At 50.9% G+C, this 14932-nt stretch overlaps 1 protein-coding gene across 1 annotated transcript in view; it reads right to left on the bottom strand.

Moving 5' to 3' along the window:
* Positions 1 to 13503, bottom strand: part of ADAMTS10 (ADAM metallopeptidase with thrombospondin type 1 motif, 10) — a 44208-nt gene extending 30705 nt beyond the window's left edge. Inside the window, exons 1-3 of the mRNA XM_009577794.1 lie at positions 13416 to 13503; positions 7143 to 7507; positions 2051 to 2210 (exon numbers count right to left, since the gene is read on the bottom strand). Coding sequence (XP_009576089.1) covers positions 2051 to 2210; positions 7143 to 7507; positions 13416 to 13503 — 613 coding nt within the window. The remainder of the gene's footprint in view (positions 1 to 2050; positions 2211 to 7142; positions 7508 to 13415) is intronic.
* Between the last annotated feature and the right edge of the window lie 1429 nt (positions 13504 to 14932).

Raw genomic sequence — 14932 nt, 5'->3', positions numbered from 1 at the left:
ATTTTTCTGTTGCCCTCCAGCAGCAATTCAGCAGCACGCAGAGGTGAGGGGTGCGCAGTATGAGCTTGGTTTCAGGGAAGGAAAGGCCATCGCGAGGCTCTGTATGCACCATGCACGGACCCAGCAAATGCCCCTGCTGCCGTCGGCCGGATCTGCTGAGGTCTTCCTACTGCAGCCCAGGGCCGTCCCCGTGCTCCTGCCAGCCCCGCTGGCATCCTGCCTGCCCTCCTGCCCTCCTCCTGCCTGCCCGTCCTGCTGCCGCAGCCCCAGGCACTGCACTGCCTGCACGCTGCAAGGCCCTGCCCTCGCCGCTGTCGCAGGGAAGAAGGATTTAGAAACTACACAGACATAATCCGAAAATAAAGCCATTGCAGATCATTTCCTCTTTCCTTTTCCTGCCAGGACCTGAATTTAGGACTTGGCTTTTCCTCCACAGAAATGGCTGCAGCCTCCAAAGCAGAAGCAGCAGCAGGTTTGTAGGACTTTGCTCCAGGCTTCAAGTGCTACTGACCCGACCCTAGAGATGTCTCCAGCAGGGCCATCAGCTCCAAACCCACGGCCTGGAGACCACCACAGGGCAGGAGAGCTGACTGGGAGATTACCACCACTCTCCTGCCCTGTCAGGAGAGCCGGCTGAATCCCACTCCTCTGCTCTGATGCTGGATCATCAAACGTCCAACAAGACTGGGAAGATGGGCACATGAGAGGCAGCCCCATCTACCAGCTCTGTCCCCTCCGGCTGATCAGAGGGAACTCGCAGGGGTGCTCGGGGCCCAGCTCTGCCGGGCAGGTCAGGACAGGTCCAGCCTGTGGGGCAAGGGGACCGGGCGGCTTTGCTGGGGCCAGCTGCCCTGTGGTTGTTCTGAACGGTATTTGGCCTGTGGCTGCCACTGCATGGGCTTTGCTTTCCAAGAAGCAATTAGGAACAGGCTAACTTTCATTTGGAAGCCGGGGAATGTGGCAAAGAGTCAGCGGAAGGGGAGTCTGCTGGCATTTTGTCCAACGTGACTTTGGGAGCTGCCACGGGAGAAGCCAGGCCAGGGAAGCACAGGTTGTCTCCAGAGATGCTGGCAGGTCTGGGGACAGTCAGAGCCTGCTCAGAGCAGGCTGGCAGTGCCCCAGTGTCTCCAGAGGCTCCATCCCTTCTAGCAGTGACTCCTCATCTGGTCAAGTGTCACCATTAGGACACTGGATGAACATCCTGAAGTGACACACAAACCTGCCAGGAGCAATTGGCAACACCTCTGCTGCTGCATCTACAAACACTAATCCATAAGATGCTAGCTGGCCCCTCTGCGGGGATGGCATCTCCTCTCACCCTTATGGAGCCAGGGGAAACCTCTGTTAACTGAGGGAGCAGCATCCTGTGTGCATGCAACATTTTGGGTAGATGGAGAAACTTTGCACATTCACAAGGGCCGGGGATTTCAGCCAGGCTCTGGAACACAGACTGACTGCTAGCAAGGATGAGAAGGGCACAGGCACGTGGGCAGAGGCCAGGGCAGACCTGTGTGAATCCTTTAGGAAGTCAAAGGCCTGTAAGTGTAGAAATGGGGTAGATGTGCAATTGCCATTCCCTATAAATGTCTCCCAGAGCCCACTGTGACTAACCAGATCCCACATCCCACCCCGCATCTCTAAGAGCAGCAGAGGTATCTCAATGTGGACACAATCTTCAGTGACTAAAACCCAAAGACAAGTTTCTGCTGAGCATGTGTAAGCTACGATTTCTCAATACCTTGTAAATTAGCCAAATCTGGGAGGATTTTTCTTAAGAACAATAAGAGGCAGTTTTTTCTCTTCTATTCCACACTCTATTTACAAATTTAAAAGCCCTGCTGCGAAGAAGAGAGTACAAGAGCTTTCCAAAGACCAGGCCACCAGAAATCCTTAACATGGGTAAAAGTAAATACAGAAAACTTTCTTGAATGCAGGAGATGAATTTGGCCCTGTGCCATATAGAGCAGTGTGGACCTTCAAAGCCTGGTCCACCGGGACTTTCCCAGCCTGCACTGGGATGGATTGAGGATGTATTGGTGGGTACAGATACCTAGCACGCCGCAGGCTGCATCCATGTGTGGGTACTGGAGAGACGATCGCTTGTACACGACGTGGGGGCTGCCCTTGCCCTCGCTCCCTGTGCTGACATTGGCTCCCGGGCTCAGCGGTTCAATGAAATACTCCTCCTCATCTGCGACGATCACCCCATGCTATAGAAGGAAAGAGATGGAAGGCAATAAAAGAGGTAGAGGGAGAACTGGGTGACATCCTGGTGGCTTCTCGTAATGAGCTTTCTGATGATTAACTGCTGAATTTCTGGGAACTGACAAATACTTTTGAGAATGTGAAGGAATCCTTCATTTATGCACAAACACTGAACTATATGAACCTACAGACCAGAGAAAACCGAGCCAAATGGTGGTAGATGCCTTGGGACATCTGTGATCACTAAAGTCCTCTGGAAATCACAGTCTTTCCTTGCAAAATTATGAATAAGTAGTTTCCTATTCCACCCACTCAGACTAATTGAGAGCTGTTTGTGGGATCCTCAATACCGTACCTTCAAATAGCAGCACAACTCAGCAGTGAGATCTACCTGCTGTACTTTTCAACCTCACCGAAGAACCTTCGAAGGCAGCTCAGGACCATTACCGCCAGCTGGGAAACTCGGACACAGAGCTGCAGAGAAGCGTAGGTGCTCAGAGGCTTTTGAGAAACACACTGAATCTTTAAGAACTGAAGTCTGATTAACACTGAGGCAACCAGCAGGAGCCACAATCTTTCTCTGAAGCCTGAAACCTGCGTTGTGCCCCATAGGCATCCCTGCCCCTTTTACACCTCTGACTGGCCACCTCAGTCACCTGTTTCTGTTGCCTTATTTGTTTTTTGTTGTTCTCCCTTATTTTATTCTTTGACTGAATGAATCTCAGCTGTGAGCCCAGACTTTGTTCTCTGTGAGTGGACCCACTCGTGAGACAGCGAGGACTGGGCAGGAGCAGACCCCAGCAGGATGAGCAGCCAAACCCACCAGGTGCTTGCAAGATCTCTCCTCTGCAGCTAGCCCTATCCTCACAGCAAGCTTTCCCTCTACCTAAAAGGTCTGAGCAACCTAAAAAGTTTCTGGCAGCCCAACGTGATATGAGTTACAGCTCCACGGCTGTAACAACTCCAGGCATTGAATCTCACTTAACTCCAAGAAACGTGGGTGTGCTATCAGCTGAACTTTACCAGCAAGCAACCGAGGCACAGAAACATGCCTGACATTGCTCAAGCAGGACAAGAAGTATCCCAAAAGTCTAAGACCCACGTTACCTGGCTGTCCTCCCACTCCTTGTATGCAAGCATAGCTCTGGGTGCAGACACCCCCGTTCTGCCACCAGCTCTACACCGGTGTTGTCCTTTGGATGTCACAGCGCTTTACCAGCTCCCCGCTATGCAGGGGGGACAAGAGCCCTGGTCTGCCAGGACGGGGAGTGGGGAAGCAGGTCTCTGTAAAACATCTTGAGGTCCTTGCATGGAAGGCACCACCTGCGTAACAGCATTATTGCTGGGCGTTCGTGGGGGAGAGCCTCTCTGGGGTGGATGCTGCCTCCATAATAGGTCTCTCCCCCTCTCCCTCCCTGCCGTGAAAGCTGAATCAGGGCAGTGTGTGCACAGCGAAGTCCCCATCTCCAGAGTGCCGGGGGATTTCCTCCTGCACCAGGCTCTGTTGCTCTTGGCTCAGCTCCACTTTTTCAAACACAAGCGAGGTACTGTGAGGTTAGCCTGGCGAGGGCTCCGGCGGAAAGCCGAGTGTCGGCCTGCGAAGCCAGCTGGCTGCCGGCTTTGTGGGACGGGGAGAAGGAGGTCACCACCGGCTTGGGGCAGAGCAGCAGGAGGGGAGAGCACGTCCTGCCTGAAAACCATGTACCGCTAGAAAAAGGCCATTCTTACTTAAACCCGGAGCCTCTGCAGAGCACAAGAGGCAGGAGGCTCCACCGCCTGCCTGGCATCCTTCGGCAACGAAGCTCAGCTGTCACTGGAGTCTGAACACTGCCCCATCGCTGACCCCAAAGACCAAGCTCTGAGGTCCGGGTGCTGGACGTGACACACGCCTGTTGAAAGGGGGCGGCGAGAAGCCCTTAGAGAGATCCCTGTGGTTTGTGGGGGAGCTAAACTGGATATCCTGTCTATGATTCACCCAGGTCATCTGCAGAGCAAGGATGGTTTATGCTATTAGCTTATAACCACACTTAAGAAAAGCACAGCCACATACTGCAATTCAGCTCTTCCACCTCCTCGTACATACACACAAGCAGCGCGACGTTAGCCTCAGCAGCGGGGCCATCTGCCTTGCTCCAAGCATTTAATGTTCATGTTGACTTCAGGAGGGCTTTTCAGGTGAAAACACAATTTCAGCATGGACACACAGGGTTGAAAGCCTGGCCTTTAAGCTGTCCTTCGATGAGCTCTGACACAAGAGGTGAGAGAGTGGCATTTCTCTCCTAAAGTTGTTTTCTCCTCGCTGTGATTTTTTTGACGGTAGGACATGGGTCCTTGGGATCTCATGCAGCCAGTGGGATGAAACACAGCTTTGCTTAAGACAAATTTAATTTCAGCTCCTGGCCAGGCTGAGACAAAGCTGCCTGGGCTGCTCCCTGCAGGCTCCAGCTGCTTCGTGCTTGGCCCTGCTGGCAGCTCATGGCTCTGCGTGTTCTGGAAAATGGACCATTTTGCCCTTTGCTTCCGACAACTTAAGCCTGGGTGACTTTCCCCCCTGCTCAGCCTGAAGCGCAGCACGGCGTGCCCTCCACGGGAGATGTGTGGGGTGAGCCACGCTGCCTGCCTGCCCTCAGGCCAGGGTGACGGTGCGTGTGGCTGGGAAGAGGAGTCGATGGGAGCGTGCCCAGATATTGGCAGTCCAAAGCTGGGGTGCCATAAGGTGTGAGTTACATCGTGGGTGTTTGAAAACAAAGCGGTTTACAGCGGTACACCTTGCAGACACAGAAATTGCTTAGGGATGTGGGAGTTTGAGGACAGGAGGATGGCTTGGGGCTTGTTCCCATTTTCACAGCTTTCTGTTGGACGCTTCCGTAGACGCAGTCGTCCCTTTCCCTCCTCCTCGTGCACAGCTCACCCTGTAATCACCACCTGGTCCCTGCTTGTGCCCATTCAACAACACAACGCACAACCCCATTTGCATCATCAGTGAGTCAAATTTGCGCAAATGCGGGTCACCGTGTGCAGTCCCCCCTTAGCACGTGTCAGCATGAACCTGAACCTTGAGACCTCAGTACCTGGAGACCTTCTTCTGTTCCTACCTGTCCCCTCCAAAGCGGACTGATGCCTGCCTGGAGGGGAGCGTGCTGCGGCTGAGGGATGGCACGAGTGGATCAGCTGTTGCTGATCAGCCAGAGCTCTGCAACAGGTCTTCTCCGGTGGCAAGTACAGCCCCCACTCTGCCAGATAAAAAGATGCCAGACTCCTCTTGTCCAAATTCCTCACTAACCCAGAAGACCTCCTCCCCACTCCTTGCTGATATCCGTAGCTCTCGAGGGCAGAAGGAGAGAGTTCAGGAAAAGGAGAGGTTGTTGGATGACCCTCCGTCCCTCTTTGTGCCTGGCTGCATTTTCCTCCAGACAGCCCCTGGTATCTCTCCAGAGCTAAACACAGCCTGTGGACTAAATTATCCCCGTACAAGTGCTGCCGGGCCATTGCTTGCCCTGGACTTGCTGCCCTCTCAAGTGGGAAGGTAGGCTAATGCCAGATCCCTTCTGAGCCAGCAGCATCCAGCTCACCCTTCAGTGCTTTTGTGAACACCAGTAAATTGTATAGGACTTCAGCAGAGTTCTCATATCTAAACAAAGGGCTAACCAGGGAACCAAGAGTTTGTGCAGCTCTGATTTTTGGCTGTGAGATCGAAACATTAGACTCTATGATATAATGAGTCAGATTCTCATTTCTGTTAATAACCCACAGCACTGTTCTGGCAGTGTAATTTAGCAATAAATCAAACGTGAATTCATTCTCATTTGGAAGCTCTTCCACACTGCCAGAATACTGCTAAGAGGTGGGGCCGTAGCATAAATATGAATCTGGCCTACAGAGTCTTTTTCTACATGTTACCCATCCAAGGGAGCCATCATCCTTGGGATTCGCTAACAGGGTATGTTTGCTCCATCCCTCCATCTGGCAGGTCATGAAATGTGCTTTGTGAGCCAGAAATATCAGAAAATCACAGAAAAATAAGGATGGAAGTCCTTAGTCTATTCCCAATGCTGGAAGAGCTAATGAATCATACCTGGAATATTTTTGAGAGGCATTTGTCTGGCCTATTCTTAAAGATCTCCAACAATGTAGGGGCCACGTACTCTCCAAGCAATCTAGCCCAGAGCTCAGTCATCCATACCACTAATGTCTACCATTAAGCTTTCTTGCTGATATTTAAGACCACGATTTAACCTAGCTGTTAGCACATGCAAAATCAATCATTCTCACCCTCTTTGAGGAATGCCATCTTGTCCCCTCTTGACATTCTCTTTTTCATATTGAGAAAACTGATTATTTCAGTTTTTCCCCCAGAAGTCACATTTTTATCTCCTGAAATCTGGACAGAAGTGACTGGGAACCCCAGGAATGTATCTGCAGTTGTAAGGATCTGAACGCACTTTTGACATTCCCAGTTGTGCCGTGAAATTCCTGCCCTCCTGCACTTCCTCACTAGCACATGTGAAACATATCTTTTGCTGTTGAAAGAGGGGAGAGTTCTGTGAGAGCCAGAATAACGGTCTAGAGCCCGGATTATTCCATTCCAATCAAAATCAATGGAAAAATGCCCACTGACTTTGGTAGAAACTGGACTACAAGCGAAACACGGATCAGGAACCCCTACAGATGTAATGAAGGAAGCTTCACCCTCAGCTGACTTTTGATGCCAGTGTGCAATATTCTAGCTTGACACCAACCCTATGCCTTTCCCACCATCATGGACCCACCTGCTGGGACCCAAAGCGGGTTGCACTTCTATAGCAAAGATGAAAGAGCTGTTGCTGATCAACCAGAGCTCTGCAACAGGTCTTTTCTTTCTGCAACAGTCAGCTCTGCTTTATGGGCGGCTCTAGTTGTTAGTATTGCCCTTGGCTGGGCAAAATACAGAGACTCACCAGTCCATTGCAGTTGCTGATGGCGACCTTTGAGTTCAGGTATTGATCCTGCAAGTGACCTGCATAGTGGCAGTCTTCGTGGAAATCATGTTGCCAGTCCACCCCATCTCGTTTCCAGTATTCGACAGTGAAGTGCTCAGCCAGCAGGTTGGAGTGCAGTGTCAGGTTGAGGAGGAACTGGGTTCGGTGAGCAGAGACTTTGTAGAAAACCTGCTGCTCAGATGGCTCATAGGGCAAGGAGCCCAGACTGCGCCGAGGACGTTGCTTCAGTTGGCTTCTCACGTCAAAGGTGAGGAAGTCTCCATTTTGGTCCACTTGGATGGGGAATGCGATTTCATAGTGATCGAGGGTGGAGAGGAACTCCTCTGGGGAGGGAAAGCAAACACAGGAGGAATGACATTCTGCAAAGAGAGTCAGAGTAAAACACCCAGCGACTTCAGCACGGAGCCAGCTGTACCTGAGCACAACCAAGCTGCAGCCAGGGCACGGAGGAGGGACAAGGTCCTGACACAGAGGGTCTGCTCCGTCCAGGATCCTTGGGCTATTCCCAAAGGCCTTCAGCCTACAGAGCCTTGGGGTATCAATAGGCCTTGAGCCTATGGAGCGTAATCTTCTTCCTCTGCAGGAGATGGAGAGAAACAGACTGGTCCAAGGGGCCATTCAGGACACCCAAATTCTGGCTCTGGACCTGGACCATCCCCCATCTCTCCATCTCCACTGGGCAGAGGGACTCCAGGTTGTGCCGAGTCACACTGTGGTTTGGAGGGTTAATTTAACCTGGATCCTTTTAATAACAAAGCTAGCAATAAGGTCTCTTCAAAATGATCCAGAATGAGCCTTGCGGCAACAAAGGCTCAGGAGAAAACAGTCTCACTAACTGTGGGATTCTTCAGAACATCTACAGCTGCCACGTGGACCTGCTAACTCTGCTTTGGTAACTCGCATAATAACAGCACCATACCAGCCTCCCTGATCACAGCTGCATTAGTGCATTAGGTACTGGGCATCCCCCTAAGAGGCACAAAGACAATGTCCTTGCAATGCCAATCTTGCAATTGAAATAAGAAAGAGGGTAACGAGAATTCCCCAGCTGTGCTGAAAAGGCAGCAAGAAAAGAAGTCAGACATCCCGATTCCCCAGCCAGGTCTCTATCTATGACACCATCCTGCCTTCCCAGCTCACCAGCTTGGTGCTTTTTATCATATCAGCCTGGCTTAGCACCTTCTCTTGGGGCACTTGAGTTTTTGAGCCTGTCTCATACCACTTAGGAAACGTGCTCTGACAAGGTCACTGTCCAGAACGTCTGCCTGCACTCACACGGTAACGCAACACTTTTGGCTGTCAAAGAAATTGGCACTCTGCAACTTCTACAGAAATTTCTCATTTTCCAAGCAAAATGTCACAGGGACTGCCAGACTGGATCTGAGCGGAGGTCCAGCTGTCTCTGACAGCCCTCAGTACCAGTGGCTTCATTGGAAGATGTAAAAAAATCACGCACTGGACAGGATAGCTCCCCCATCACAGTGTGTTCTTCTGAACCCCTCATGGCTGGAGGTTTGCTCCGGGAGTGGGAGAGGATTTGCCCTCTTTTCACTCCGGAATATTCTTACTGTGCTTCCTGCATCCTATTTGTAGTTGTTTCCTAAGCAAACGGGAGAGGCCAGGCTGCTCCAGGGTGGCTGCATTTCGCCTGGCTCCACAGCACCCATCTTCAAAACCTTCCCAGCCATCATAAATTTGGACTCCAAATTACACTCTTACCACATGGCAGCACTGGAAAGTTTCCTTTTCCTCTAGTGTGTTTTCCAGTGTGGGAGCCTGACAGAGTGGTTTCCTTGGCCACCGGTAATGGGACAGTCCTTCCCACCAGCTGGGTTTAGGGGTTAGCTCCCATCCTTCCAAACCATAAGCACTTCTGGCACCTCTCCCTTGCCTCGACAAGCCAGAAATAATTATTAGTTTTTTAACTTCCTGTGCTCCAGCTTCTCCTGCATCACACCGCCTCGCGTGTGATGCAGCCAGGCAAACAAGAGTGACTATTTGCACTTAAGCAATGACCTCAGGCTTGGAAAAATTTGCTATCGGAAGTGTCTTGTTTTTCTTTTTCCCTCTCTGCAGTCCACATGGGCTTGCAAAATAGTGACTCGGAAGGAGGTTTGCGCACGCAGTGGCTAGAAAGGGCCTGGGACCCTGGGCTGTGGTCTCTGATCCTGACCTAAAAGGTCAGGTATGTCCAGGAGGAAAAACCCTGTCCAGAGTCTGGGGGTGAGGTTGTGTGTGAGAATCTGCTTCTGCTGTAGTGCTGGTCACCATGCATCCTCTCTGGAAACTGAGGCACAGGAAGAAGGATCTAAGAGCAGTGCCCTGCATCACAGGAATGTTTTAGGAAGTGATGCTTTAGAGTGGGGATGCCACAAATGGGAAAAAATAACAGAGACTTTCAACACAAGGAAGAAGCCAGTGTCCTTGTCCAGGGTTACAGCTGGCTCCTTCCTCTCCTCTGAAAATGTAAAAGATTAGATTAGACTCTAAGAGATTAGGACCCCTTTTACCCCCTAACCCTGTGTATTCCACCCAACATCACAGATGTTCCCTTATTCCCTCATTTGCTCATCTCTGCCTTGGTCATGCTCCCCATATTACAGACCTTACTAGGAGCTCCCAACAGCAAGCGCGGCACTGTTTGGCCCTTCATTCCTTCCTTCTAGAAAAGCCATCATGTTGCCTCTGCCCTCTCAGCCACTTCACGCTATATTAATAGATCTTGGCCTGAAATGTGCAGTACTGCACCCACTGTATCAGAAGGGTTTACTCTGGTGATAAGCAGCCTGGTGTTTCCAGAGAGCTGTCAAACTGCTTCAGAAGAGATACTATAAAAAGCCTTTCTCCAGGAAAACCTGCCCATGGCTATGTGGGACACCGGGCACCCTTGGAGGACCACAGATCTCCCAGGTCAGGGCAAGGGAGAAAGCTGGGAAGAGGAAGAATGGGGTGTGGGGAGAGGTACCTTGCTGCCCCATTTTTGGTGGAAAAGGAGCACACATCTACAGTGGCAGGGACGGCAGAGGAAGGGAAAGGGCACAGGGGAGGCAGAGGACTAAACTGAACAAAAAGAAGAGAGGGAAGGTGAAAGTGGAAGAGGAAGTATTTTGTTCCCTCCTTGTATGCTTACCATTACCTCTTTGGTTACAGAGCAGCATAAAGGATGAAAAGGAAGCTGATGTTTGCTCTGGTCTTGTCACCTGAGCAAAGAGGAGCCCCAGCTGCAGCCCAGACACGATTCTTAAAGGATGGCTGTGGAAAACGCTATGGGATCCCAACGGCTTCAGGCTGCCCTGGCATTGTGTCAGTCTCATTACATCCTCCAAGGGTCCGTTGGTTTACATGTGAACCAGGAGCAGAGAGATTAGCCTCACCTAACATTCTATAAAACAGAGGACATCTGATCTATCACTATGGTTAAACTAAGGCACTAACAGAAAATGTCATAGGATCATAGAATAGAATAGTTGGGTTGGAAGGGACCTTTAAAGGCCATCTAGTCCAACTCTCTGCAGTGAGCAGGGACATCTTCAACTAGATCAGGTTGCTCAGAGCCCCGTCCAACCTGACTTTGAATGTTTCAAAGATGAGGCATCTACCACCTCTCTGGGCAACCTGTGCCAGTGTTTCACCACCCTCATCATAAAAAATTTCTTCCTTCTGTCTAGTCTAAATCTCCCATCTTTTAGTTTAAAACCATTCCCCCTTGTCCTGTTGCAACAGACCCTGCTAAAACGCTTGTCCCCATCTTTCTTTTAAGCCCCCTTTAAGTACTGAAAGGCTGCAATAAGGTCTCCCCAGAGCCTTCTCTTCTCCAGGCTGAATAACCCCAATTCTCTCATGTGGCATCCCCACTCTAAAGCATCACTTCCTAAAACATTCCTGTGATGCAGGACATTGCTCTTAGATCTTTCTTCCTGTGCCTCAGTTTCCAGAGAGGATGCATGGTGACCGGCACTACAGCAAAAGCAGATTCTCACACACAATTTAAGGAAATTTAAAAATTTCCTTTTGATTAAAAACCATTCAGCAATGGTGTGCATGTGCTGAATCCTTGGTCAATTGTTTTAACTGCTGTTCCCTGCACTGTTAAAAACTGCAGCCTGAGTGTACATGTTACATCTGAATCTCGTTACATCTCTGCTGGCTTGAAGAGGCCTTCAGTGCTGGGCTGCTATTTCCCACAAAGATAATTACAGCTTATGACTATGATACTTTAATCTTTTTCCTGCATAAAATAAATATACTGATCTGGAGTCGTGCACATGGGGCACGTGAATCCTGCTCTACTGCTAACTGGAGCAAGTCACTTGGTCAAAATCAGTGGCTTATTGAAAACACTGGCCTTTATTCTCCGTGCCTCCAACTGCTCAGAGGAGATAACAGTGCTTCACCCTCTTGAAGGGGTGTTGTGAGGATTATGTACTCACTATCTCAGCAGCGTGGTGAAGAGAAGTGTTGAGTAACATCAACAGTCTGACGCCAACCGTTCCCAGATGCAGGGAGCCTAAAAAAGGGCTCTGACAGCAAGAGGGGCCCATGGGGCAGCCTGACCCTCGGGACTGGACAGGGACTGGGAGGGGACGGGCTGCAATCCCCGGCTTGGTGCTCCCATGGCACCACGCTCCCAGCAACACCACGGGCTGAGGCTCATCCCCCAGACCTGCTCAGGGGAAGCCAGTATCTAGGAGAGCACAAATGCGCTAACTGTAATTTTGGTGAGCCCTCGGGTTTAGACCGAGGCTTATTAGGAAACGACGCGGGGACTCGTGAGCGAGGGAGGATCTGAGCTGCTGTGAGTCAGGATGGAGGCGATCTGGCAGCGAAGTCCTCGTCAGAGCGTCGCTGCACTGCGAACGCAGTGCTGCAGATGGAGAGAGGTGTGAACTGATGGACGCGGGAGGCCCAGAACAGTCACCCCAGGCATTGCCAGAGGCTTTGACGAAAAGGACCAGAAACTATGTTTGTTTCAGATTCAAGAAAATCTGCCTGTGTAACCTTGCACGTTGCGCAGCGCCTGCACAGCACGCAGCTCTGTGTCTGACTGCCTCTCCTTTCACCCAGCGCAAGCTGCAGTACGGCAGTGCCCCACGTTTAGCAACGAGACCGTGTTCAGACCCAGGACGGTGCGTGGCTTTCGGTTGCCTTTGTTCCTCTTTCCAGATCTGCTTCGCAAGACAACCCACCGCCATCATAACTACAGCCCGATGGCATTGCACTACTCAACAGCCCGGGTACATCGCCGACTTTGGTCCTACTGCAATTAATGTGGGCAGACGTGGTATTTCAGGATTATGGCTGCGTAAGTACGCTGCCAAGATTTTAACACCTCGCACAGATAACTGTCTAACTTAGGAGCCCTTTCTTCTTACCTCTGGTGCCTGATGGGAGTGTTCATGTTGCCTTTTAAGAAATTGCACAAATACAGCGCAGGCAGGTAACACAGGATAGTTAAATTGCTTAATATCGGTGCTGTATTTGTACTCTAGGCTGGGTACAAGGCAGTCCACCTCACTTTCCAGTCCCTTCACTCCTAACCTGCAGTAAAATCATGTACAAAGGCACAAATCTATGTACAAGAGACCCACATTCTGCTTTCCTTGCAATCACTTGCACGTGTGCCTCTGTATTTAAACACAAGATGATTAGAAACACCCAGACATACAAGACAGGTACAAAGTGCTCAGGCCTGAGCAGGTTTGAGCATTTACTAATGGCAGCACTTACCGAAACACGTGTGCACAAACTAAAACTGCTCCTCCAGCAGCACACATCTATCCAGACTCAGCTGTATCAGACCCCCGTCCCCGCACGCGCAGAGGACTGCTCACAAGCGCACCGGCTGGCTGCACACACACAACCCTCCTCGTAACAAAGCCTCTATTCATCCGAGGATGCGCCGCTCCACCCGAGTGGAAGGGGAGCTTCCTCTATTGCTACCGCATGCCCTTCGCTTTCTAAGCCTGTACACGGCTCTCATCTTACACAGACCCTACTGCTCTGAATCCTGCAAAAAGTCAAGGAGCGTAACAACCGAGAGCAAAACACATCCTTTCCTCGGAGGTCAACGGAAATAGGAGGAGCTCTGCTGCGGTACAGCAAGCAGAGTTCGGGGTGTCTCCACCTACTCCCCAACACAACATTATCCTAATACCTCCCCCAGGGCCAGCATTAGGGTTTCTGCCAGCGGAGGTGGGTGGATCCAGCTCCCCTCCCCACGGCGATCCCTACCTTGTGACTGGAACGTGTAACCGGGAAAGTTGCACACAGCCGCAGTGAAGATGACAGTCCACATGAGAAGCCTCCAAGCTATTGCCATGGTTAGCGATGCTTGTCTCAGTGCAGGGAGTATTGTGCCAGCCGAAAGGGCTCTGTCCCAACATTTCTCTCCCTCGGCCACCGCTTATGTAGAGACAGGAGTCCTCGGTCCCTCCGTAGGCATCCTCGGCCGCTCCGTGCTCTCCCCAAAGCAGCGAGGCCGAAGGTGTCTTTGCAGCGTGCTGTGCCCGAGCCACATGGGCTAATTTGAACCACAGGCTCTCGGTGGCATTGCCCCTGCGGAGGAGAGGGTGGGGATGAGTGAACGGGAGAGACGGGTAGAGGGGAAACAAAGAATGGAGGAGAAGGACACGAGGGAGAAAACGGTGTGCAAGGTGAACAAGGAAAGCCCAATCTTAGAGAAGGGAAGAGTGAGATGGAAAGAAAGAAAAAGGAAGGGGAGAAAAGGATGGGAAGCAAACGCAAATCCAATTAACCACGTCAGTTCACAGCATCGGAAAGCCGCCTTATCCTGCTACAGGGACACTGCACACCCAGGTGCTCTCCCAGGGGTGAATTCTGCTCCCAGCACAGCCCCTGCACCGCTCTGACAGCAGCACTGAAGGTCTGGTATATACCTTATACCAGAGGAAAGGAGCTCAGAATAAACGGGAACCCTTTGTCCTGCGGCAATGCCCACAAGGAAGTGCAGACCGAACCGTGACCTGGTCTCAGTTACCTGATCTCTTAAAAGACAGCACGAAATAAAAGCATTAGCAGGGTGGTAGTGAGCAGCAACCTAGAAATACTTTCTACTCCAGTTCCCCTGGCTTTAAAATAAACTTTAATGACCGTCACTGCACTGAGAAGCGCACTTGCTCTCAGAGTGTATTGGCTAAACCTAAAAAAGTGATTGAAAACAAAGGACCTATTCAGTGAACTCACCCTTACCCTCAGCTCCATCCACAAATGGATCGTGAGATTCCAATTGTATTTGTTATTTAAAATGATTTGCTAATTGCTTCAGTGAAAGATTTTTGGCTTGCAGATAATTTCCACTCAGTCTGAGGCAATTATACAAAACTCACATAGTGCTGGAGAGTTGCATAAAGCCTGTGGTTTTTGTTTCTATCCAGCGATTAGATGACGTATGCAACGAATATGGCACATACCTAACTACCGCCCAGAGAATCCCAAATATCTGAACAGCCATGCTCTGCTCGAGAGCAGCCCCGCAGCAGCCCTGCAGCAAAATGCAAACGTTCCTGCAAAGGCGACAGATAAATACATACTGAAGTCTGACTTCAGACCGGTGATGCAGCAATGACTTGCACAGCAGCAGACGGTGCTGAGGCACGGCAGGGAAAGGCAGGAGGGATGCTCCTGAGCTGCTGGGAAGATAAGGCTCGGCTGGAGACGGGAGGATGGTGCTCTTTGCAAAGGTGTCAATAGCCATAGCATGTGTGTGGTCCTCATCCCAGTAAGGAAAC

The sequence above is a fragment of the Fulmarus glacialis genome, unplaced genomic scaffold (genome assembly GCF_000690835.1).
Source record: "Fulmarus glacialis isolate BGI_N327 unplaced genomic scaffold, ASM69083v1 scaffold5515, whole genome shotgun sequence".
In the NCBI taxonomy this organism is placed as follows: Eukaryota; Metazoa; Chordata; class Aves; order Procellariiformes; family Procellariidae; genus Fulmarus; species Fulmarus glacialis.
This window is presented reverse-complemented; position numbering and strand designations above follow the sequence as displayed.